Genomic DNA, 23097 nt, shown 5'->3' with positions numbered 1-23097 from the left:
GATACGTTCGGTAGCTGATTTTTGTCTCTTTTTCGGACCCCACTGCAGCGCACTTCCTCTAAAATTCTGGTTAAAGCTGGCGATACGATCTGGCATCGTGCGCCTTATCGAGCGATGTCCTTGGTTGAAAGCCTGTTCACTCTGCGTCGCAAGACACTCTGAATCACAAGAATAATCGTTTCGCTATTCTTGGACCTTACCATCGTCGACTTCAGTATTTCACGTCTGAAACCAAACTGAAGATCTCTCTTGCGCGACTACACACTAATAAACCATTTGCTTCGTAAGCAAACGACTTTGAACTTGAATATCAGCATTAAGCATCACCGAGTGCTTCGGGCACGGCTTAGCTCCAGTGGTGCACGTTTGCCACATGGAAAGAATGAGATAGTCGACTGGTGCTCCGTACTCATAATTTGTTATGTGGCTTCAACAATTACGGAAGTGTAGTGCTAAACCTTTTTACGCAAGGGACTGGATCTGTGCAGTGGTTCCATTTCTTGCGTGGAAAAACTATTCACACTCGCCATTTTCCACACAAAAAGGTATATCACCTACGCCACGTTTGTTTAATCTCTTTTGAAATGTTTCCGTATCTGTAAAATCCCAACAAATATCCCAGTTGTTGAATCTAAACTAAATGCAATCGGAAACAACCTTCAGCGACAAAGCTGGTTTTTGGTGTAAACTGATGGAACGTGATGAATTCAAATAAAACATCGCACCGACGATGTTTTATGACAGTGTCAAATCGATGTGTGGCGAATAAACGCCCTTGGTTGAGCACTTCAAAGCATTCTATTCTGTCAAATAAACGGCTCAAAAAGGGCAAATGTAAAACAACATCACAATTGTAAAATTGTCAAATTTTCTGATTTCAAAACTACTACTTTAATAATCGTATATTGAGGTGATTATTAATGAAATGTGAACTGTATGTCTAGAAAGTATTGAACTGAGCAATATAACGATGCGCGAGTCAAAGTATCGTATTCTGGCAGCACTTCCTTCGTTTTTGCTTGTGTTCGTGTTGGAATCGCATCGAAATCAGGGGGCTACATGAGGCGTAACGTAATGTTTTTGACATTACACATTAATGCCAAACTGCTGCGGCGCTGTCAAAACGTTTACGGGTCGGCAGAGGCGTAAACCCGAGCGTAATTATTTTTTTCATACGCTTTGCTTACAAACAGAGGATAATTTAAGTTCTTATTTGCTGGTATAGCAAATAAATCGGAAAAAACAGAACACAATATTCAGAAATCAATTAATTTCTCTTCTATTTCTATTTCTCGGATCAAAAACACGAACGTAAACACGTTTGACATTTCGTTTTTATATTTTTGCTGCCACACGACATTACAAATTAATATTACGCTAGTTTTCACGCCTCATGTAGCCCCCCACAATCAGTTGCTTCTTGGATTGTTCTCTTTCTCTCGGTTGCTCTTCTTTTGTCGTGTAGTCGTTTCGTGGAACAATCTGTTCATCCGTTTCATGCTTGTGTGCGCCTGTGTTGTTTTCTTCATGCGTGTGTGCGTAACGGTGTGTGCATTTATTGGTTTACGAATGATGTGGGGAGTGCTGGTCATTCGTCATAGCTCTTAGCTCTTTGCCGCGCGGGTGGTTTTCAAGAAACAGTGCTTCGCACAACTCTTTTGTGTTATAGTTTGTGAAGTGGCCTTGGATGTTAAATGCCTCTGCACTGATCGTCGCCTTGGGCGATCCAGTATTGTCATCCAGACTGCGCAGCAGCTTGTGGTGGTGTTAGTGATCGAATCAGTGGTCGTGTTCGTGCGTGAGTCCCCGAGAAAGTATTTCCAGCAAGATAAGTCTGGAACCGCCTTTCGTGACTGATTTTCTTTTTCGCGGCGCTGTGTTGGCCATAATATAACCGAATAGTTTTGCACGAATCACAACGGATGGGATATCTTCCAAACAAAGGGGTGCACTGAGTTCTGGAAGCAAGTGCAGCATCGTGTCACGGCTTCGTTCCCTGCAGATAGGATAGCCGTTGCAATTAAGTGCTGTGAACCCTGTGTTTTATTGAGAAAGTTTCAACTAAAGCTAGCAAGATGATTAAAAACATTTTCGGCCGCAGCCGGACGAAAGATTCCGAGCGGCATAAAATCTCCGAGATAGGACTTCCGACCAACGTCGTTCACGGAATGCATGTGAGCAAAAACCAACAAACGGGACACTTGGAAGGGTTGCCCAAGTCGTGGTCCCGTATGGTCGATGCGTTGATCACGGTGGACGAGCAGAACAAAAACCCGGAGGCAGCGTACCAAGCGGTCAAGTTCTACAGCTATTCGATCAAGAAAAAGGAAGCGACGGAACCCTTTAAGCCGTTCATCACTGAGGATGCGATCCACGAGGAGACGGAATCAATCGACCAGTACCTCGACCAGAAGAACACGCACAAAAGTGAAGACTCGCTGGAAGGGAGCAGCGAGGAAAGTGAACCTTTGCCGCAACCGCCTCCACCACCCTTGCCGAAAAAGAGTGCGACGTTACCGGTGAAACCACTGCTGAAACCGAAGCCGAAAAACTACACCAGCAAGGTGTACAAAGGCATGGACAATCTACATCTTATCGACGCCGGAAGCAATAAGGAAACGATGATCATTCACAGCGATGCACATCTGACGCTCAACACGCACAAAAGTTCCTACGAGATCGGCGCCAGTGTGAACAACAACAACAGCTTCGACCGGGAGCTGGATAACGACGGGGACCTCATACTGCGACCAAAGGAGATGCAAGCACGGCAACCGAAAAGCGATGATCAGGTGTACCAAGAGCTAAAGAAAATTTGCAACCTCAACGACCCGCTTGAACGGTACGAGAAAACGATCGAGGTAGGCAAGGGAGCTTCCGGAGTGGTGTTTATCGCGCTTGATCGAAACACCGGCCAAAAGGTGGCGATCAAAACGATCGACATGAAGCATCAGTCGTCCAAGGAATCAATACTAAATGAGATCAACGTGCTGAAGGATTTTAATCACAAAAATTTGGTCAACTTCCTCGAGGCGTACTACCTGGAGGATGTCGATCAGCTGTGGGTCATTCTCGAGTACATGGGCGGTGGCCCGTTGACGGACGTGGTGACGGAGACAGTGATGAAAGATCGCCAGATTGCAGCTGTGTGTCGGGAGGTGCTGCTGGCCATTAGTTTTCTACATTCGAAGGGCATCATCCACCGGGACATTAAGTCGGACAACGTGCTGATGGGGATGGATGGGTCGGTGAAGGTAACCGATTTTGGGTTCTGTGCCAACATCGAGGGTGACGAGAAGCGGCAGACGATGGTCGGCACGCCATACTGGATGGCACCGGAGGTCGTCACGAGGAAGCAGTATGGCAAGAAGGTTGATATCTGGTCCCTTGGCATCATGGCGATCGAGATGATCGAGGGTCAGCCACCGTACCTTAACCAGGCACCGTTGCGGGCGCTGTACCTGATCGCGGCGAACGGTCGGCCAGACATCAAGAGCTGGGACAAGCTTTCGGATAATCTGAAGGACTTCCTCGACCGCTGCTTGCAAGTGGAGGTCGACATGCGGGCGTCCGCCGACGAGCTGCTGCGTCATCCGTTTCTACAGGACTGTATGGAACTACGAACGCTGACACCGCTAATCAAAGCAGCCCGGAGATTGTTGAAGCGAGACAACTGAACCGTTATCCCGCTATGCCGCCGGTATGAGGTGCTTTTTAGCTATTTTTAAAGAAACATGGTAAGCAATGAAGAACGACAGAACGTAGATTGTATCAGTAGCAAACAAGCAGAGCGAAACTAGCCAGAGCCCGCGAAGTTTCGAAAGAACGTACACATTTTTGCCGTATGTGGCTGTGAGATTTAGTGCCTTTTTTGCTAACACTCTTGGAGGAGAAGACGAGACACGATGATCTACTGACAGTGGGGATAGATGGGCGCGGAATATTCAATCGGCGGTTTTGCCACATACACTACGAGCACATTGTTCCAATGAAGCGCAGTAACGCACCCGTCTAGTCAGTGAAGCTTAAAGATAAGAAAAGTAGAGCTTACGAAACCTCCGCAGAATCGAAGAAAATCGATAACACACGGGGCGGCGTACGTTACCGCCAATGTTATTGATAAGCGCTGAAGGTAGTTTTCGGTATTTGGTATTCAATTTGTGTCGGTTGCAGTCCCAGCCCAATCCGCATTAGAAAGTAAACCGTTTCTGCATTTTCGAAAAGACTGAATTTGACAATGAAAGCACCTTTACTTGGTGGAGTCATATTGACTACATCGGTCTGTTCTTTTTCCGTCCCGAGACAGACACAGACGTTTTTAATACTAAAGATCCAATCGTAAATTGCAACTTAAATTTTAAACTTGCACATTTTTCGACAATTTCTTGTCCCTGTACGAAGTTTCTCATTAACTTGGAACCAAGGCCTGAGATCTCCAATATGCAATCATGATGATGCAGAGGAACGTACAGTACAAAGTGACAGAAAAAAGACTAGCACTCCAACAACGACCCCGGTATGTGATGTATGTGGCTGTTCACGTGCTTGAAAATGTTAAAAAAGGCTCTTCAGCAAACCCAATCTGCCCTATGGTCGCAATGTGCTTGCGCAAATACAAAAGTAGGCAGTCAGATAGTAATGTTCCTTCGCGATTAGCCGGAACCAAGCAGACACAGCCATACGACTGAAGGCAACAACATGCGTCGCGCCCCAAACGCACACACAACGAGCGACTCGTTGCTCGATTGTTGTGTGTGCGCTTGAACAAACCTCCCTCATTCAACCTCACCCGTTGATTGAATCGGCCACCGACGTCTTCGTCACGTACCCATTATGAGCCCAGACGCTCTTATGCCTTGAGTTGGCCGCATAGGAAGGGGAACCGTCCTCCAGCGTTTCTGCATGTCCATGATCGATGGTGGGCTGCGTTCCGCCATCGTTTACCCAGCTCAGGTTCAGAGGACGAAACGCGAACAGAAACTGCATTCAATCAAGCAGTGCAACTGAGCACAAGCCACACAAGCGCACTGCAACGGGAATTATTCTATTACAATTTACATCTCATTGAGGAAAATCACGCTGGTCGGTTTGTTTTGTAGTACGTTCCCTTGCCTTTCTAGGTGAACCAAGGCGTGCGCTTCCTCCTGGCGAATGTTCACAAATTTGTGTATCCGCCAGGACAGACTTGCGAAGAAGTTGACCATGATTACTTCCCATGCCCGCCAACCCGGATGGAGGGCCACTGCAATGTCGAGAAAGTGTGTAACACTACCATTAAGAGGGAATCATGTGGTGCGATGATTTCCGGCGACAGAGACGGCGACGTTGACTTCCATGTGTTGCCAGGGCCACTGCATGTGCTAAGCGATCATCGTAGAGTTCCTCTGTAATGATCCTTTTTTAAGTAGTGGAAAAAATATTCGTGGGTTTGGCTCTGCTCTGCTACAGCCACCATAGTCTACCGGCCGTGTCGAGTGCGTGTGTGTGTGCTGAATGTTAAAAATAAATTGTGGACGAAAACATAAATATGCTTCCAGGCGGAGCTGTCTGTCTGTCGCCTGGTTTGCGGATTTCTTTATGATTCCTCAAGCTATGCGACGAACTAATGTGCATGATTTAAACCCCTAGCTCTCCGAAGGGATGAGCGAAAACCTACCCAAAAATCAACGAGGCCAATTACAAGTAGAAACAACAACAAACTAAATTTTACTAAAGCAATAACATGCGATAAATCCAGCATTCTTCATCACGCACTGCATTCCATCAACACATTCCACTTTTCTCAACATCCAAAATAGAAACGAAGGAATCGAAAGTCACATCCGACAGTTAAGCGCCAGCTACGGCTTGGTAAATAGGTAGCGAGTGCCTGGTTATACCGATGAGTCAGCCCGATTTCCCAAATCCCGGTATGGCTGAGACGGAAAAAAAATAATACAAGCCACCGGCATCCAGTGCGACCGACGTAAACATTGCATAAAGGTGGCCCGATGAGTCATCATCATGGCCGGACGACTGTTATCGTGAGGATAGAGAGAAATGTGACACTGTGTAATAAACTCCGGTGCCATCAGTGGGATCCCTCTATCGTAACTACGCTCTGGTCCGGTTATCGATGATGAAGATGTATGTGAAGTGAGGGAAACTGAGCACTGGTCTGGGGTCTGTCAACGAAATAATCTTCCATTATGGTAGACACGTGCTAGACTTGCAGGTAACGTTTTACTCTACCGTAAAAATCGGATTTTATTCGTAGACCATTCGTTGAACCGGTTCGGCTCCTCTTTGCTCAATGTCACAAGCATCTTCAACAGCTCATAATATACTAATCTAACGATACAATCCTTGGTATGTTGAAATTAACGTTTGTTAGTGTATTACCCTCTGCCCACCTGTCAACCTTCAAAGGGGGATTGATTCTTTCATCTGGCCTTCGTTTGATTCTGGTACAATTCGATTCATAGTCAAATTGGGCACCACACTGTTTTTCAGAATTCCGCTACCCTTCTAGCGAACCATTTGGGGAAATGACAAAAAAGTAGCTTTATTGTAAAACAATTCATAATGATTCGATTTTACGTACCTTTTATAATTGGTTATCGTGTGTTCCACCATTATTTCCGATGCCTTGACCCACAGTATTGTATACTGACCATTCCCGGAGCCTACTACTTAAGATCATACGTGCGTAAGAAAGGTATACCAGAGACATGGGCGTAGCTTCTTCTCCATCATCGTTGAAGTCAATGTAAATTAATTTGACCTCAAGTTCGAGCTCATGCAACCGTAGCGCGAAGGAAAACAGTTTACCAAATTGTCACTGTAACGAGATTTGCGTCGTTTTGCTGTTGGTTGTTCGAGAAAGACACATTCAGTACACTGGATATCGCTGGTGATACAGACAAGTGCAATGACAGATTTAGAGGTAGCATGCTGCGTCCTTTTGATTCACATGCTGTCGGTTGGAATACGGCAAGACTCAGCAAACCTATCGGCCTTCTAATGTACATGTACGTGATACGTGCCCAGCAGTTACTCCCTTTGTCTTGGTCAAAGTCAAAGTGTCACGACAGAAGCGCGGGACACAATAGTAAGGCCTCAATCTCCCTAGCGGGATATCCTCGTGGTACCAGTAATTGTTTCTTCATTGTGCCCTGTCCGTTACCAAAACGACATCGCATTGCACACGTATTTGTGTGTTCAGCACGGAATCGTGCCATGGCGGTACTGTTTCTTTATATTGTTTCACCACGTGTGGCTGCCGTCCGAAATAGAACAGCAAAATAACGTAGTTTAATTTAATTTAGTGAAAAAGTTGCTGGGCACGATAACCTGACAAAATCACGACTGCACCACACGCAACGACCCCACGGGACCCATCACGAAGGGAACTTCTTTGGACCAAGTGAATAAATTAATAATGGGTTTCGGCAGAGCGACATTCGTCTCCCTTTGGTGCACTCACTTCCATTTATCAAAACCCTTATCAGATAACTGAGGCATGACGACGGGCCCTCGATCGCCACAAAAGTAGCGTTAGTAGCGTCCAAACTTCTTTCACCCTCATTCAGTCTGTTTGCAAACGTTATGTCACTTATTTCCGGTTTTATCTTATCCTATAACACGAAGTCGCACTACATTTAATCATAAGCATATTTTGTATTCCATGCTTATGTTAATCTGGTGCGTTGGTTTCGATGACGAAGTGTACCATGGGCTTGATTGAAATGGATGCAAATAGGCGCGGCATGAAAAACAGATTTGTGTAACTTTTGTAGTAAAAAAGGAGATAGGTATTACGGTAATACTTTTGGAAAAACACTCTTCCTGCTAAATCAAACTCTTTAATGAACATCGACAATATACCCGAAGACTGAAAGGAATAAAAACAAGTAATGGTCCTATATGGGTCATATTTTTTAACATCTCTCTTGAAAAATAAATGGTCGGAAAGAAGAAAACGGTGCCCATTGAAACAACAACATCAAGAGTCGTGCAAGCACATGTTGTTTGCGCCAACGAAACGGGACGGGCATGAAAACACCGACACAAATCGAATACCGGCTTCCGCCACGCTGCTACAACGGTGGTCGTGGCGATTGCATAAACCGAAAGCACACCGAGTGAAATTTTGCCAACTAAAACGGAACACACGAAACAGTTGCCACCACAAATGCGTGGTGGCGGCGCGATAACGACCCAGCAAATCAGGCACCAATCGCAAGACCGAGCAGGGAATGAGGTGCTCGATTTAAGGAAATTAGTACTGGGCAATACCATAGGAAAATTTATATTTTAAGCAATACGCCAGCAGTTGACTGGCAAATGCAAGAAACAAATTAAAGAATGCAAAGTTGTTGCAAAAAAGGCTAGAGATGAAGAGAATTGATTTGCTACCTTCAAAAGTGCTCTGCAATAAGATCATCATTGTACAGTATGCTAAAAGTTACGACAGCCATAACAAAATTTATCGATAACATCGTCGTGCGTCCCTGCAAATAGTGCTTGAATGTTGAAACAATTAAACAATGTCTTTTAAAAACTGTCGAGGTGTTGTAAATACAGTGATTTGCAGGCGGGCACGAAATTCGCATCCGAGCTTTGCATTCGTGCGCTTAAGATGAATGGATTGTAAATAATGGATCGGAAGATAGATACCATCACAAAATAGTGTAAAGAAGGACGCCGTAGGATTCAAATATTGCTTGGCACCATTTCAAGAAATAAAAGCTACCGTTTTATCGTTTTCCTTCTGGGGTAGAATGATGATGTGCTCGTAAAGCAAACAGCATCTAGTTTATACATCAAATTGACTATACGAGGGAACAATTCTGTTCGGGTGCAATCTGCATTTAACCGCATCGCTCAGTACAGTAGACGCACATATGATGAAAATATATTTGCAACTTCTATCACAAATTAGCATTGCCTTCCCGTGCTCGTCTTGTCGCAGTCGTAACGAAGATACGATATTAGATGGTATTAGGAATGTATTAATTTTTTTATTATACCTGACACCGCTTATATACAAACACTACCCTGTTCGGTTGCAAAACATAAATATTGTAATGAAGCTTTTTGTACTATCCTACAATAAACTGACGGAACAAGTCTATGTTTAGAATATAATATTTATAGAGCAAATTTTCTGTTTGTTAGTCGAATATTTCCACCCTCGACTGCCATCCGAAACCCTCAGTTCAAATCGACGACTGCGCCATGGTAAGTGATATATCGTGTGTGAAAACTACAATGGGCAATTCAAAAAAGGAAAGAAATTTGATATTGTCATGATGTTCTGTTAATGAATAATAACACTTTCCGAAGAACAACTTTGTGACAGAATTAAAGTTCACAACCAAACATCTTCTCGATATTTCCCAGCTGCTTTCAACGTATTCACATTAGTACTGCGAACACTTTCGGTACACTGTCCAGCACTTCCAATTGTTCGCGTTAACGTCTCCGAAACTTGCGGGAGAAATTTCTTCGCATCGCCGCAAACATAAAATATACCGTTTTGATCTATCGTACGCTCGATCAAAATTTTGTTGGCTGCTACGAAATCTTGAACGTATTTAAACTTTGAGTCTTCATCCCGAGAGAATACCTCATGGCACGCGTCTAACACACCCATTTGCTGATATCGCAAAATCTCGCCCTGACATAAGTAGTTCCGATCCCGGTAACGAAATCCTATGATCAATTCCGCCCTTCCGATAGGGCTTCCCTGTCGACGGCAAAATGCACGTTGCTCGAGAAATGCAAGATATGGAGAAATTCCGGTTCCGGTTCCTATCATTACAATATCGCTGACAAAGTCACTATCTTTGTAAATAAACTCACTGCTATGCCGAAAATAAAAGTGTACGATTGCATTAGGCTGTACTCCGCGCAAGTAAGTGGTCGTGATGCCTGGTTCGCCGGTATTGTGCGAGAACAAAAGACGAATCACAGGGTTCGCTTCCTCACGGTACGCATTGGCAATCGAATAGGGTCGAGGCATCAACTTGGGTAGATGTTCTACGAGCAAGGTTACGGGAAGTTTACACGATGGGACCAGCTTTAGAAATGACAGGAAACCTTTGCCTTGCTTAAGAATATATTTTTCGTACTCTGCGGTACCTTCCTTAGCGCAAAGTATTTCAAGGAATCGTCTCTCGGCCATGTCCGTTGCATATGGGGCCATCCCGCGAAGAAACGACTAAAGAAGAAACCAGTCCGATAAGGAATATTGCTCGGATAAAGGTCATACCATGATTGCCAAAATTACCTTCTTCGGTACGGCCCGTAGGTCAAGGCACTCGCTGAAAAGCCGTCTGTAGTTAACCACTCGCGGGACGAACGGAGGAACTTTGGCCGCCTTTTTCGAAGAACTTTTGTCTAGTTCCACCCGGCACACCATTGTATCCTTATGCTGTAAACCCAAGTGATCCAGCAAATAATCAACATCTTGTTGCAGATTGTAAGTTAAAATCCCAATCGTATCGCCAGGCCAATGGCGGTGTCCAGGGTTTCCAAAATTCCCGAGCTCCACATCGTATACCGGTTTAATATCCTCTCCTTCACACAGAGTGTTGATACGTGACACAGTCCCAGCGAGAACTTTCGTTACCTCAAAAGGTTGCGTCGCTGTGGCCTGTAGATGACCAGCCGGCACCGAAAAACTGTCCTGTGGAAAGTCAAAAGTGTTTCAAAAAGGCTGCCGGTGCATTGATATGAAGTGTTAAACTAACATCACTTTCTTCTAATTTTATAAACGGCACCGGCGTAGGAGGTAAAGTCAATGTTCTTTCCTCGTATGGTGCGATAATATCCCGCAACTCCAGCATGTTATTTTTCTAATCCGATCGTGAAAACATTAACCAAAACACTGCGCTCTGTCAAAAGCGAAATGCTGTCAGTTGGGCTGTTACTTGGATCACTAGAAAACAGGTTGAGCCAAGAGACTTTTGACCGACTTCGTTAGCGAAATTCCATGAGCTGTTTCCGTCCATTGCTTCTTTATGCCTGTTTTTTACGTTTGGATGTTGTAATAAGCAAAAATTCAGAAACAATTGTGAAACAATTTTATTGCTGAATCTTAACTCGCAATGTAGTAAATTTCGAAAAAGTATTATAGGGGCGCTGTCTGCACAAAAGGGTTTGTTTGTGACAGCTCGAAACGCATGTGTGATTTTGTTTACTGTGCTGAAACTCAGTGTTCAAGATTTTACGCACGGTTTAGCCGCCCTGTTTCATCAAATAAAACGTTAAAAGTGGCGTAAAAATACGTGCAACTTTACAACCATGGGTAGATTCGGTCCATCGCATAGGAAGATTCCCGTTCCTAGAAGACACGGTGTACGGGATCCGTTGAAACGTCTAGCTGAAAAGGAGGCAGCGTAAGTATACGGTCATTGTGTTCCAATTGCTGCCATCGTTCATTGATCAATTCCTCCTTTCAGCGTTAAGGATAAGATCAATAATCCACCAAAGGAACACGATGTACAAGAAGTGTCTAACTCGTTTAAGCGCTTCGTACAGCTCAAGGATAACTCGAATCGCGACTCCGACGAAGCCCCACAAGCCAGAGGTCGTGAGCGTCCAAAAATACGTGTTGGCAGTACGCTCATACAGAAGCAAAAAAAAGAAACCGAACAATCGTTCCTTGGGCGTGCCACTGCACTGCAGCAGGAACTTGAAAGCGAAGTCAAGTTTGGGGTAAAGTTTGGCATCGAAGTAGAGCGCGATGAGCGTACCGGTGCGATCCACATTCGTAAGCGGAAAGGGACAGACGTGGATGAAATGCTGAAGAAAGAGCTGAAGAAAGCCAAGGGAGGCAAAGGAGTTAAAAAAGTTTCTAAAGAAGCAACAAAGACTCGGAAGCCAACCATGCACGAAAAGAGGACCCAAAAGAAACAGCAAGCGCTGGAACGCAAACGTCGTGAGGAAGATTTACTACTCCGCGAGTATCAGTACGATAATGTTGCATTCGGTGAAGTGGTAAACGGGCCGCCTACTCTCAACACCCTGCCACGTCGGGCGGACAAACAAGACGGTGGCTTACGGGTATGTACTTTGTCATTGACGGTTTCCCTTTTTTCAATTCGTTTGACACCGTGCCTGGTTTTTCTTATTAACTCACACCAGCCGGGTAGCAAACGACTTTTGCTGCACGCACTTATGGATCCAAAGTCATCAGAAAAGGAGGAGCAGGCGTTGCAGCCGAGCAAGCGAACGCCGAAAGCTACAGCCGTCAAAATCGATCTGAAGGGCAAGCGCAAAAATCTGCCATTGGCCACGCGAATGAAGCTCGAGCGAGACCAGCAGAGTGTCATCGAAATGTATAGACAGCTGAAGAAGAAAGTGCCCAAATAGAGTCCAGGTTCATTACTCTCCAATTCTTAAGTCAGTTCTTTAAAGCAACATCTGACAAATGAAGCACGTCGTGAAACTGAAACCTAACGCAAAGTTCGTGCGCAGAGAGATAAAAGCTGATCGTTGATGAAGGTACTTTCTACACAGTTAAATACTTTATTAAAATGCTCACTTGGGAACAATGCTCCTGGCATGCCAGATTCAATACCGTATCATGGAATAGTACAAGTATTTGCCGGTCTTCCTATACTCTCCCAGCAGGGTGGCTGCTTCTGTCTTGGGCATCCCCTTAACCTTACTCATACACGTCACAATTGTGTCCTGAATGCGGGGTAACATGGTACGTCCCTCACCACATAGGTAGAGTTTCGTGTTCTCCTCCAACAGCAGCTCTATCAATTCCTCCTTCCGATCCTCGATGATGTCTTGCACGAACTTGTACCGACTGTCGGTATCGCGCGACGATGCCACGTGTAGTTGGTCCAGAACACCGCTCTGAATATACTGCTTCAGTTCTTCGTCATACAGTGAGTTCCGATCGCGATACCGGCAGCTCGTCAGCAACCAAGCTGATCCCAATTTCATCTTCCGGTTACCACCACTGCCACCGTTAGTAGCCTTTGCCATTTTCCGAAATTCCAAAAAACTCAAGTATGGCGACAAGCCCGTCCCAGGACCAATCATGATCACATTCCGATCAAGATCCTCGTCGCGGTACTGGAAGCTGGGAGATATTTGGCGCAAGTAGATGTAAAGATGTTTGTCCCAGCGTCCCGGATGCAGCAGTTTGCTTTCAAGCATGTGTGTCGTAAGACCTACGCGACCTTCGTTCAGCATCGCGAACACGACGCGAAACTGGTGTTCCCGACCGTAGCTGGCGATCGAGTAAGGGCGGGACTGCAACCGAGGTAAGTGTTCCACCAGCACGGCCAACGGTGGCCGACAGCTGGCGACATAACGCAGGACGTGCAGGAAGTTCATTTCGTTCTTCACGATCAGCTCGTTGTATAAGTTGGAACCTTCCTTCGAGGCTAAAATTTCCAGTAATCGCTTCTCACACTCATCGGCCGTGTAGCTGGCCAGCGTTTGAAGCAGTGCCTTGCGCGGTGTAATGCGAATATCGAGACATTCGGCCAGCAGGCGCCGTGGCGTGACAAACCGTGGCACGTAGTGCGGCAATTCGGGGTTCTTCTTTTTGATTGGCTTGGTCAATTTTACCTCGTACGGTGTGTCAGCTGAAGCCAGCAAATGCAACCGATCCAGCACGTAATCCACTTCTCCGGGTAAATTATACGTCAGTATACCAATTGTATCCCCGGCCGAATACTCCTCCTCCATGTTCTGCAAAGAAACGAAGGATTCCTCGTAATACAAGACCCAAGTGAACGTTTGGAGGCAAAGCTGGTTGACACTTTACCGGTGGAAGCTTTATGGCCAGCTCGTAGACCGTTTTCACATCATCTCCTTCCGCCAGCACTCGATACTGCAGGATGCTCGTTTTGTGTACGTCGCTAGAACCGAACGGTTGACGGGAGGTGCTTTGCAAATGTTCCGTCGGCTGTTCAGCGAAACGAGACCAAATTAATCATTTTGAACGTCCGCTTTCATCCACCTTGTCCTTACGCCCTTACCACTTGTCCATTTTCCACTGGGTACAAATCGATGAAGTGCGGGCCCAATTTAGAATGGGTTAGGGTTGTAGCTTTGAACTGTTCTATCACATTCATCTTTTCGCCTCCGGACTCGCAAACAGACGGCGATGGCAATAAAATTGTGGTAGCGTTTCAAAACTTGTGTAGATCGGTACAACAAAGCACAGCAAAACATCAAATGTTTTGCGGATGAGCGTAAGTTTGACCGGTTTGACGTTTCATGCACCGGTTTGACGTTTGAGCATTAGGGACAATAAACGTTTTAAAAAGCGACCGTTACTTGATGCAGCGCTTATGTCAAAAACAAAACAGCAGAAAATAGATCAAATGAAAAAAGTGCATAATTTCAAGAATAGTTATAAAAGCATTTACTCTAACTTCTATATTTTTACGAGATTGTGTTCGGAAATTTATTTTCCGCAATCTGTTTTCGATAGTGTTTTTCGTAAATGGCGGCACATCGGGACCAACATTGGAAAGTTTTTGGTAGAGCATATGTATATTGAATCCAGAACACTGATATAAGTCTTTTTTTGTTATTTACTTTAATACTCAACATTGATGATGATGATACTTTTGTTAAAAATATAGATTTTTTTGTACAATCTGTAATATCGCACCTGTTTCACTAGCTTTGGGTATGTTAGGAGATCCTGGATTTGTTCGATAGGCTTCGACATTGATGTGGGAAGACCAGGAATCTCACTATTACTTAGTAATACAATCTTCGGCCGAGAACACAGATTCGCATTATATCATAGCTGATAATGAAAAGATAAAGTTTGGTATTAAATAATAGTGGACTATTCCTGTGATTATTAGATGAAAATGTCGCTTTCCCGTCCAGAGCAAACAGGGAAAGTAAAGCGTTTGGATGAGTATTACACGATTAAGATGCATATTGAGAGATTTTTGCAGTTACAGTAACTTAACTATAAATTAATCAAATCGAACCCCTTAAGCGAATTACCCTTTGCTTTGGATATAATCGCCTCGAACATGACGAGCACTCGAGCCAATCAATCAATCAATCAGTCGAGAAATATCAAATTTTGGTAGCATAGAGACATAATAGCTAATTTCCGAGCAGCTTGCATACGTTCGTTTCGGTGGTGAGTATCGCGGACACCAGGTGGACGTTCAGTGGAGTTGATCACGTGAATCATCATTATTGGACCTCCGTTTTATGACTCTTCAGCTGGTTGTCGGAAAAAGCAACAAACATCAAACTGATCGCTATCAGCAGATGTGATCTGCTCTGAATCCAATCAAATACTCCCGAAGGGCCCCGATGCTGCTACTGCCAGGCATGGATAAACGCACAGCATGGCCAAATCGGACGAAAGCATGGCGCTTCGCCATGACATAACCGGAAAGCCCCGAACACGCTCGTAAACCGCACACTTGAGTCAACGCATCGGCCATTGTCTTCCGGTCCGGTCGAACAGCATGACGTGAAGATGAATGCGAACTCCAGTTGGAGTGAATAATTGTCCGTCCGACGCGGCGGGGCGCGTTAGATAGGTGAACGATAGTTCCAAACGCTCCGAAAGCAGACTCCACCGGCAGCCACTGTTAGCCAAATAAATGGCTTGCCGAATAGACATTTTCTTTCGGCCGGCCACTTACCGAACGTGCCAAGGAAGCACCACTAACACCGAATCTCTTGACGGTGGCCAAGTTATCCTTGCCGACGCGCCTCATTATCGAAGCGCGCGCGTGCTTCATGCGTTGCGCAATGCTCGATGATGGTTTCCTCGATTTCTTGACCATTCTTTGGAAAACGAAAAACCACTCGGAAGCTCCACAGGGCAAAGCATTAATCAAAATGCACCTCACGCTACGCAGGGCTCGTTCAGAATCGGTGCTTTCCGCGAGCCCTCAAAATCCGGAAGATTGAGCTGTATTCACATTTAACACCACTGTGTGGCGAGCTAATTTATTAGAAGCAATTACGCCGAGCAAAATAACAACAAGTTAGTCGTTAGAGGCGAAGGCTCGACATACCTACAATTAATTAGTACATTAGACCGCCCCTCGATGGTTCGCCTTTTTACTATTTCGCACTTTAATGACAGAGAGTACGCGAACAGCAAGCTAAGTAACTTTTACTAGCCAAAACCGTACAGGTTACACGTACAGGTACAGGTTTTGGCAGGCAGGCATTCGTTTGACCACTCGTCCACCGACCGATCCGGCCATTTCCAGTCAAATCATATTTGCGTACATTTGGAACAGTCGTGAGCAGCAGCTTGTATTTAAAATACAATACAATCAACAGAAAACTACGCTTCAAACAAAAAGGTAACTCTATAAATACGGCACAGTCCTCTAAGATATAAATAAAAAAAGGAAAAACTAATATATTTTCATAATTTGCTTTCAGACATTTCATTATCTTCGTAAATCTTCCTCGATTTCAGTTGACCACTCTTCGAACGACGATGTTTGGCATACGCCATAACCCGAACAAAGAGTGTGGCAACATTGGCCAATACGCAACTAGTCAAGTTATTTGGATCTACAACCACTTTTTAGATCCACAACCGTTTTTATTTGATTTATTTTTCGGATATCTTCCGACATTTCCGGATCGGCATCTGCGTGGACAAGGAGCGTTTGCGAAAAAATCCTCTCGAACGAGGACCGATTCCAGCGATATTTGTAATAGGGCCACATGATGTGCCACGGAGGTAGCCCAAATTCCCCTGATTAGAAAGAGATCAGGCGATCCTCTTTGCTCCCCCGTGGAGATTGGTGTCCAGATGCTAATCGCTGATTGGTGCGATAAGCATTATTCTATGGGAGCTGATCTGCCAGGGTGACCAGATGAGATCGCGCAAATAAAATCGATTTATTGCAAATAAGATGATGTTTTTATTTAATCAATTGATTTTTCGAATATTTTCCGACATTTTGGAATCGGCAGTTGCGTTGACAAGGTCAAAAGGCGCAGTTTTGTTGTACCTCCGTGGTACAACATGGAGTTCTATTGAAAATTCCGCTGTAACCGGTGCTTTTTGTAGAGGTTTTTAATGCGAAAGCGTTTTGTCGACGCAGTTGTCGATGCGGAAGTGGCTGAAAGTATCCGCAAAATGAATTGATTAAATAAAAACATCTTCTTATTTGCAACAAATCAATTTTATTCGCCGATCTCATCTGGTCACCTTGGCAGATCCACTCTCGAAGCAGATCGTTTATCGCACCAATCAGCGATTAGCATCTGGCCACTAATCTCCACGGGGGAGCAAAGAGGATCGCCTGATCTCTTTCTAATCAGGGGAATTTGGGCTACCTCCGTGGTACAACATGTGACCCTATTCGAAATATCGCTGAAATCGGTCCACTTTGAAGAAGATTTTGAACCCCCCTGATTAGAAAGAGATCAGGCTGTCCTCTTTGCTTCCCCGTCGAGATTTAATATGTCAACATGAACCGGGTGCTACCTATCAGTCGCTCCTGTTCTCCTAGTATTTTGCGGCTCCAGAAAACCGAATTTTTTGGTGCTGGGACGGCGCGCAGTTTTGAAGAATTTTTGCGATTGAAAAACATGACGACACATGCTGGCAGCGTGTTACGGAAACCACTCAAGGCACTGGAATGGCCAAGAAGTGCCGAAAACCTTTTCGTCAGGTCGAGAAGAAAAGCGCGAGTAGCGTTTTCCCAAATGTATGCCTGAAGCTTCGGAAACTGATTTTCTTTCGTGCATTGCATTGCTGCGAGTCTTACCTTTCTTTCCTCCCCCATTTCTTTCGATGGATAATTTCTTTCCAATCCCAGCGAAAATAAAGAAATTCTAACGACGGCTTTTACGTTTTTATTTAATAGATCATGTTTGGAAATAAATACAGGCCAAGGGTCTTAAAGAGAAACACTACAACGAATAGCCTTTTCACACAGCTGGACCCCACCCGACAGCGGCCGTTAAAGGTGACCTCCTCCTGTGGTAGCCGCACGCTGTTCTTTAACCCGATTGATGAGCATAAACCGACAGGCCGCTCGCCATGGCAATCACACTACCTTTCCCCACGTGACGTCCACCTTGAAGAGGTTGCGGGCGATTACGCTCAGCAGCACCGGCACGCGATTCCGGCGAAGATCAGCGGGTACATCCGCTCCATCTCGTCGCGCATATGGTAGGAAGATGCTCCGGATCCGAGGCCCGGGCCGCTTCAGCCGGCAGCGGATGTACTGGCCACACAGACACTTGCCCTGCGTGATGATGTCCTGCGACGGGAGCGCCTAGTGCGTCCAGCCGATCGTGCCCCGACGGCTTGCTCGAGGCCGTGCTCGAGGCGGACATCGAGGAGATCCCGCTGGCCTCGCCATCGCTGCCGATGCTCGTTTTCAAACTGACAGTTCCAACTTAAAAAATCGTTAAATATCTATAAAATCACAGAAATAATTTAAGTTGATCGGCAAATCCTCCAGGAGCCAGGTTGGGAAATTTTAATGCATCCACCGTATATTCTGGACCTTGCACCAAGCCATTATCACCTTTTCCACGCATTGCAAAACTTCCTGAATGATAAGAAATTGGGATGAAGAAAGGATTGTGAAAAAACATTGCTAGAGTTTTTCGCCAATAAGAACCAAGACTTCTATCAGAGACGCATTACGAAGTACCTTTAAAATGGCAACACATTTTACAACAAAACGGAGCATATTTGGCACAAATCCGACTATCGAAACATCTTAAGTATAGTTGTGAAATTCACGTAAAAATAATTGATTTCGATTTAGCCACTAGCGAACACAGTTTTGGGTGGAATGAACCTCGTGGGTGGGTGATCAATGCAATGGCTAGAAGCATTAAAAATTTAGCAACACCTTTCGCCAAGTAACAAACCTCTGTAGCCAGCCGAGAAACTTTTGCAACAAATTTGACGCTCTGATTTAATCGTTGTATCATTCTATCGTCACAGGCACAGACCACGGCGGCAATTTACGGTTACCCCGGCGTCCAGCTGCAAGTGAAATGTAGGAACGATTTCAACACCTCTAGATAGTTCCCTAACTGTGACCAATTCTGTCGCTGCCGTGAAAGAATCTTGAGTTTTTCTTCAATCTTTGTTGCTTTTATCGGGCACCATCGGCCACTTTATCTCGTTCCACGTAGCCGTAGTTTGGCGTTTCGCGAAATATATAGGGCGCCTCCGGCGCGAAAATGATTGCGAATTCTAATTGCAGCTTGTATCCAGCCTTCCATCCAGCAAAAGAAAAAGTGAATGTTGCACTATATTTTTAGCTTAATCTCCCAGAAATGGGGTTGACTATATTCTTCTTAGCTCGAGCTTAACCGGCTGATCGAGTGTCTGGGGTCTGAGTTTAAGCAAATTTTCCATTGCTACAATTCAGCACACATTAAAGCAGCAAAAAAGCAGCATTTACGATGAAACGAAACAGTTGCCTTTATCTTCCTCGTTCCTTGGGAAACCCCTTGCGAATGCCGTTTAGCGTGCAAAACGCCCGGAAATCAGAAGTAAGCTCACAGTCTGCCGGAATCAGTTCGCGAAGACGAAAGAAACCACGTTATCGTCCGGCTCGGCCGCAAGGCAGCACGTGGGTTTTTCGTCGAGGCACACCGTGTCTCTCGAACGTTTGCGTCCGTTGCGCAACACAGCTAAAGATGAGCCGCGGCTGCTGTTCATGTAACGCCGGCCGACCCATCTCCAACTCTTCTTATCTCATGTTTATCCCTTTGCCTAACCATCAATCTGGGCCCATGCGCCCAACATAAATCGCCGCAAATGAATCATCGACGGGCACCTCCAGCGGGCTGGCGGACCGTACAAAACATTAGCAGGAGAAAAACACAGTAACGCAAAAGAAACCGCCCCTGAAAGCGAAAGTGGAAATCCCTGCGCGCAGTAAATTATATTTAACACTGCTCCGGGCCTAAAATCGCCGAAAATTCCAACTTTGCGGTACTTCGGTAAGCTAGAAATGAAGGAAAAGGACCACGGTGCACATGAAGTTGCGTCGCGTGCGCTAACAATCGGAATGACCCCCGGCGAGGAAGTGAATCAAACTCGCGAAAGAAATACCTCGAGCCGTGTGCCCTTTCGGTGTGGCGGTCGAGAAAACCAAAACCATTTCAACGCCAAGCAGCAAAAAACGACCGTATCCTCCAAGAGGTCCTTCAAAATCTGTGCTGCTGTGGCGATTGGTTGGAGAAATGCTAAAAGCAACGCACTTATCGCCGTGACAACGGCCTTTTGTCGATGTCTCAATCGACGGTGGCGCAAATCTGTAGCGGCCAAATTCGGCCAATCCTTTCGGCACACACCGTGTCCCAGGGGGTCGCAGTCCGCACGAGTGCCACCGAGAGTGCCTATCGCGGACTGCCGGGTCCGGCCGGGCGTGGTGAAAGGCACGGACAAAAAAAACGGAAAGAGACTCCGATCGGTCAGACAAGCAAACCGAAAAAAAACACCCCAAAAGCTCTGCTTTTCGGCCTGCAGCTGCGCGGAAAATGGTTGCGGTCCAAAGGAAAGTTGGGTGAGAAAAAATGACGGGGAGATTGGGAGAAAAGAAAAATAAAGCTAAGCCGAAGGCGCAGTGCGCCTGGCCGGGACGCGGCCAGAGAGGCGGGCAGGGAAAATGAGCGAAGCAAAACAAAAGACTCCGAAAAATCTCTCCCCTTTCCGCCGTTCCGTGCCGGTACAGGGGCCGAGGCTCGGACCGATCGGCGGCCCGGACCGCCGGCGATCGTTGGCCGTTCGCGGGGATCTATAAAACGGCCCGCAGCAGGGCTGGATGGACATCAGAAACCAGTCGTTCGTCCGCTCGCCAAGACGTACCCTTGTGTCGGCTTCCCCGTATCGAAAGTGCGAAAATCGTCGGTCTCGGTGTGCCAACTTCCTCGTTCTGGAGCCCCAAACTGCAAACTGGATCGATTGATCGTGACGGAAATAGTTGAAAAACTGACCGCGCTGCTTCCTGCTTCACCAAGTGCTTCACCAAGGGAAACCCTTCGATATTAAATTACACCCCAAGTGTCCGTGCCCGTGTGAGTGTAATTGCGTGCATTTGTGTGGTAGGTAAAACAGAAAAAATTCAAACACGTTCGTGTCCCCCTAAACATAACACCTTTCGTACAAGTGGACAACGCCGATGTATCGTTTTGGATGGCGTTAAAAATCACAATTCGATGGGACACGTTTCTCGTGGGCCGTACAACGACTCGGGCTCTCCGTCGGACCAGAATGTGTGCCAATTATGTGAACCAAGTCCCGTTTCGGACCGCGTCATCCGCGTAACGGAACGGGTTCGACATTTACATTTCTATTGAGGCATTTATCGTTTGCATATGCAGTTTGAATGTGGTTCGGGCTACGGTAAAGACAGGCTTAGATTGACCAAACTTTATCGTTTTACTACCGCCTCGCCATCCCAGTTCCCAGTGTAGCCAGTTTCGGCTTGAATTTGTGCATTTGTGGCCCCCCGTTTATAGGGCGCCCCTGTCATGGTTTTGTAACAGACCGGACCGAATATTGTATTTTTCGAAACGCCTTATCGATTAGTTTCAGGCTAAGCGGTTCGCACATTAGCAGCATTATCCACTGTGGCACATCAACATTCAGTTGATGAGTTTAACTAATTTCTAATGAGCGTACCATTGGGAAATCGCCTGTATAATGTGCCGAAACGGATCAATCGAAACGCCACATTGAACGCACATTTGGCTGACCCCCGCCGATGGGTGTTGTAAAACGTGAAAATATTGATAAAGCACCAGAAAATTATGCAACAATTTCCCAAAATTTATGCGTGAAGCAGCAGTCAATGAAACGGAACCGCAGCGGGAGAGAGAGAGAGAGAGCGGCACACATTTTACGGCATGTTTGGAGAAAGGTGGCTACCAAAAATCAAACAATTTTATTTTGCAACACTCCATGCATTTTTTTTCCACTACTTCCGGTACTGGTGAAACATTTCGGTTGCAGTAAAAACACAGCTTCTCTATTATTGTCCGCCATTGGCTAGTGGATTTCTTACTCACATCTTGTTTTACCAACCGAAAATATACCCATCCTTGGGTCCATCGGGGAGAAGGTGAAAGTACGCAAGGGAACCACACTGTTTTCGCAGTGTGTCCTGCAGTGGGTCCACACTGCGAAGAAAGCACAAATATGTCTATCGAGTAATGGTACCATCCTTCGGCAGGCCAGGCATGACCACTGGCCGCTGTGCGTTTTGTGGCCGTTCATCGTCCGATCGTTTCATCGAGCGAAAGTGACCCGATGAGGCAGTCAGCATGTTAAACACGGCACAATACAGGTGCGGCGACATAAAATTAATTAGTTTAATTTGTCCTCAACCGGGTGCCTGTTTCCATAATTTAGTGGAGTTGTGTTTAAGTTTTTTACGACCCTTCGAAGTTTTCGAGAGCGATCGATTGATGTTCCGATTGATGATTACGAAATTTCTTGCACAATGGCGCCAACATAGGCGATGAGTTAATGACCACCCCATTACAGCACCGGTGGGGGGTTGTATTACGTTCAGGAAGTGGCTCTGAAAGGTTCACAACTTCGCGCTACCCATTGAGCTCAAGGTGCATCTCCTAAACGGATGGCCGTAGCCCAACAATGCGCCCGTTCGAAGTGGACACTTAGCTTTAATGTTGTTCATTTTTCCACTTCATTTGCCCCGTCGTACCGAACCGTGACGCGTGACTTCTTTTCTTATCTTTACACGGTCCTTCACTCGCACCTAGCACCGTTACACAGCTGCAGTCTTTTCTTGATCCGATCGTTCCCTAATTTAGGATCACTAAATTACATCTGATGAAGTGGAAGAACAACCATTACAACACAACTTTTGAACACAAATGCCGATGCACGAAATCTAATAAATTGTGCGGAAACACTAGCTCGAACGCGGGCTTACATCCATCTTCTAATCGAGCATGATCGCACTCAGCGCGCCGCGCGTTGCAATTTTCCGCATTATCTCATCCGGTTTTCCAACGCACAAGTGCGGCCCGAATGATTTGAAAGTAAGCAAATGTCGCCGTGGACGCCGCAGTTGCGCAACCGAAGGCGTCCGCCCGCGGCCAACGCAAATCGTCAGTGTCAGT

General features: G+C 45.8%; 5 protein-coding genes across 6 annotated transcripts; 2 read left to right on the top strand and 3 right to left on the bottom strand.

Moving 5' to 3' along the window:
* The first annotated feature begins 2075 nt into the window (after positions 1-2075).
* LOC131210223 (serine/threonine-protein kinase pak-1) lies at positions 2076-5205 on the top strand. The gene is made up of 2 exons (XM_058203434.1): positions 2076-3737; positions 5121-5205. Exon 1 carries the CDS (start codon positions 2076-2078, stop codon positions 3675-3677), a length of 1602 nt encoding a protein of 533 aa, XP_058059417.1. The 3' UTR covers positions 3678-3737; positions 5121-5205.
* A 3550-nt stretch (positions 5206-8755) lies between these two features.
* On the bottom strand, positions 8756-10850 carry LOC131208900 (methionine synthase reductase-like). 2 transcript variants are annotated; one of them, XM_058201835.1, is made up of 4 exons: positions 10737-10850; positions 10616-10672; positions 10274-10417; positions 8756-10204 (listed from the first exon to the last, which is right to left on the bottom strand). In XM_058201835.1, exons 1-4 carry the CDS (start codon positions 10830-10832, stop codon positions 9353-9355), a joined length of 1149 nt encoding a protein of 382 aa, XP_058057818.1. In that variant the 5' UTR covers positions 10833-10850; the 3' UTR covers positions 8756-9352. The 2 variants fall into 2 exon arrangements, with proteins under 2 accessions (XP_058057818.1, XP_058057817.1); XM_058201834.1 differs by having other exon boundaries at positions 10274-10672.
* Positions 10851-11221: 371 nt separating this feature from the next.
* Positions 11222-12560, top strand: LOC131208886 (uncharacterized). Its single transcript, XM_058201806.1, has 3 exons — positions 11222-11384; positions 11448-12051; positions 12133-12560. The coding sequence occupies exons 1-3, from the start codon at positions 11290-11292 to the stop codon at positions 12358-12360; spliced, it is 927 nt and encodes a 308-aa protein (XP_058057789.1). The 5' UTR covers positions 11222-11289; the 3' UTR covers positions 12361-12560.
* On the bottom strand, positions 12500-14150 carry LOC131208885 (methionine synthase reductase). The gene is made up of 3 exons (XM_058201805.1): positions 13992-14150; positions 13778-13918; positions 12500-13701 (listed from the first exon to the last, which is right to left on the bottom strand). The coding sequence occupies exons 1-3, from the start codon at positions 14085-14087 to the stop codon at positions 12562-12564; spliced, it is 1377 nt and encodes a 458-aa protein (XP_058057788.1). The 5' UTR covers positions 14088-14150; the 3' UTR covers positions 12500-12561.
* Positions 14151-18023: 3873 nt separating this feature from the next.
* LOC131207513 (uncharacterized) lies at positions 18024-22913 on the bottom strand. Its single transcript, XM_058200129.1, has 2 exons — positions 22908-22913; positions 18024-18239 (listed from the first exon to the last, which is right to left on the bottom strand). The coding sequence occupies exons 1-2, from the start codon at positions 22911-22913 to the stop codon at positions 18024-18026; spliced, it is 222 nt and encodes a 73-aa protein (XP_058056112.1).
* Positions 22914-23097: the final 184 nt, after the last annotated feature.

Source organism: Anopheles bellator, chromosome 2 (genome assembly GCF_943735745.2).
Source record: "Anopheles bellator chromosome 2, idAnoBellAS_SP24_06.2, whole genome shotgun sequence".
NCBI lineage: Eukaryota > Metazoa > Arthropoda > Insecta > Diptera > Culicidae > Anopheles > Anopheles bellator.
This window is presented reverse-complemented; position numbering and strand designations above follow the sequence as displayed.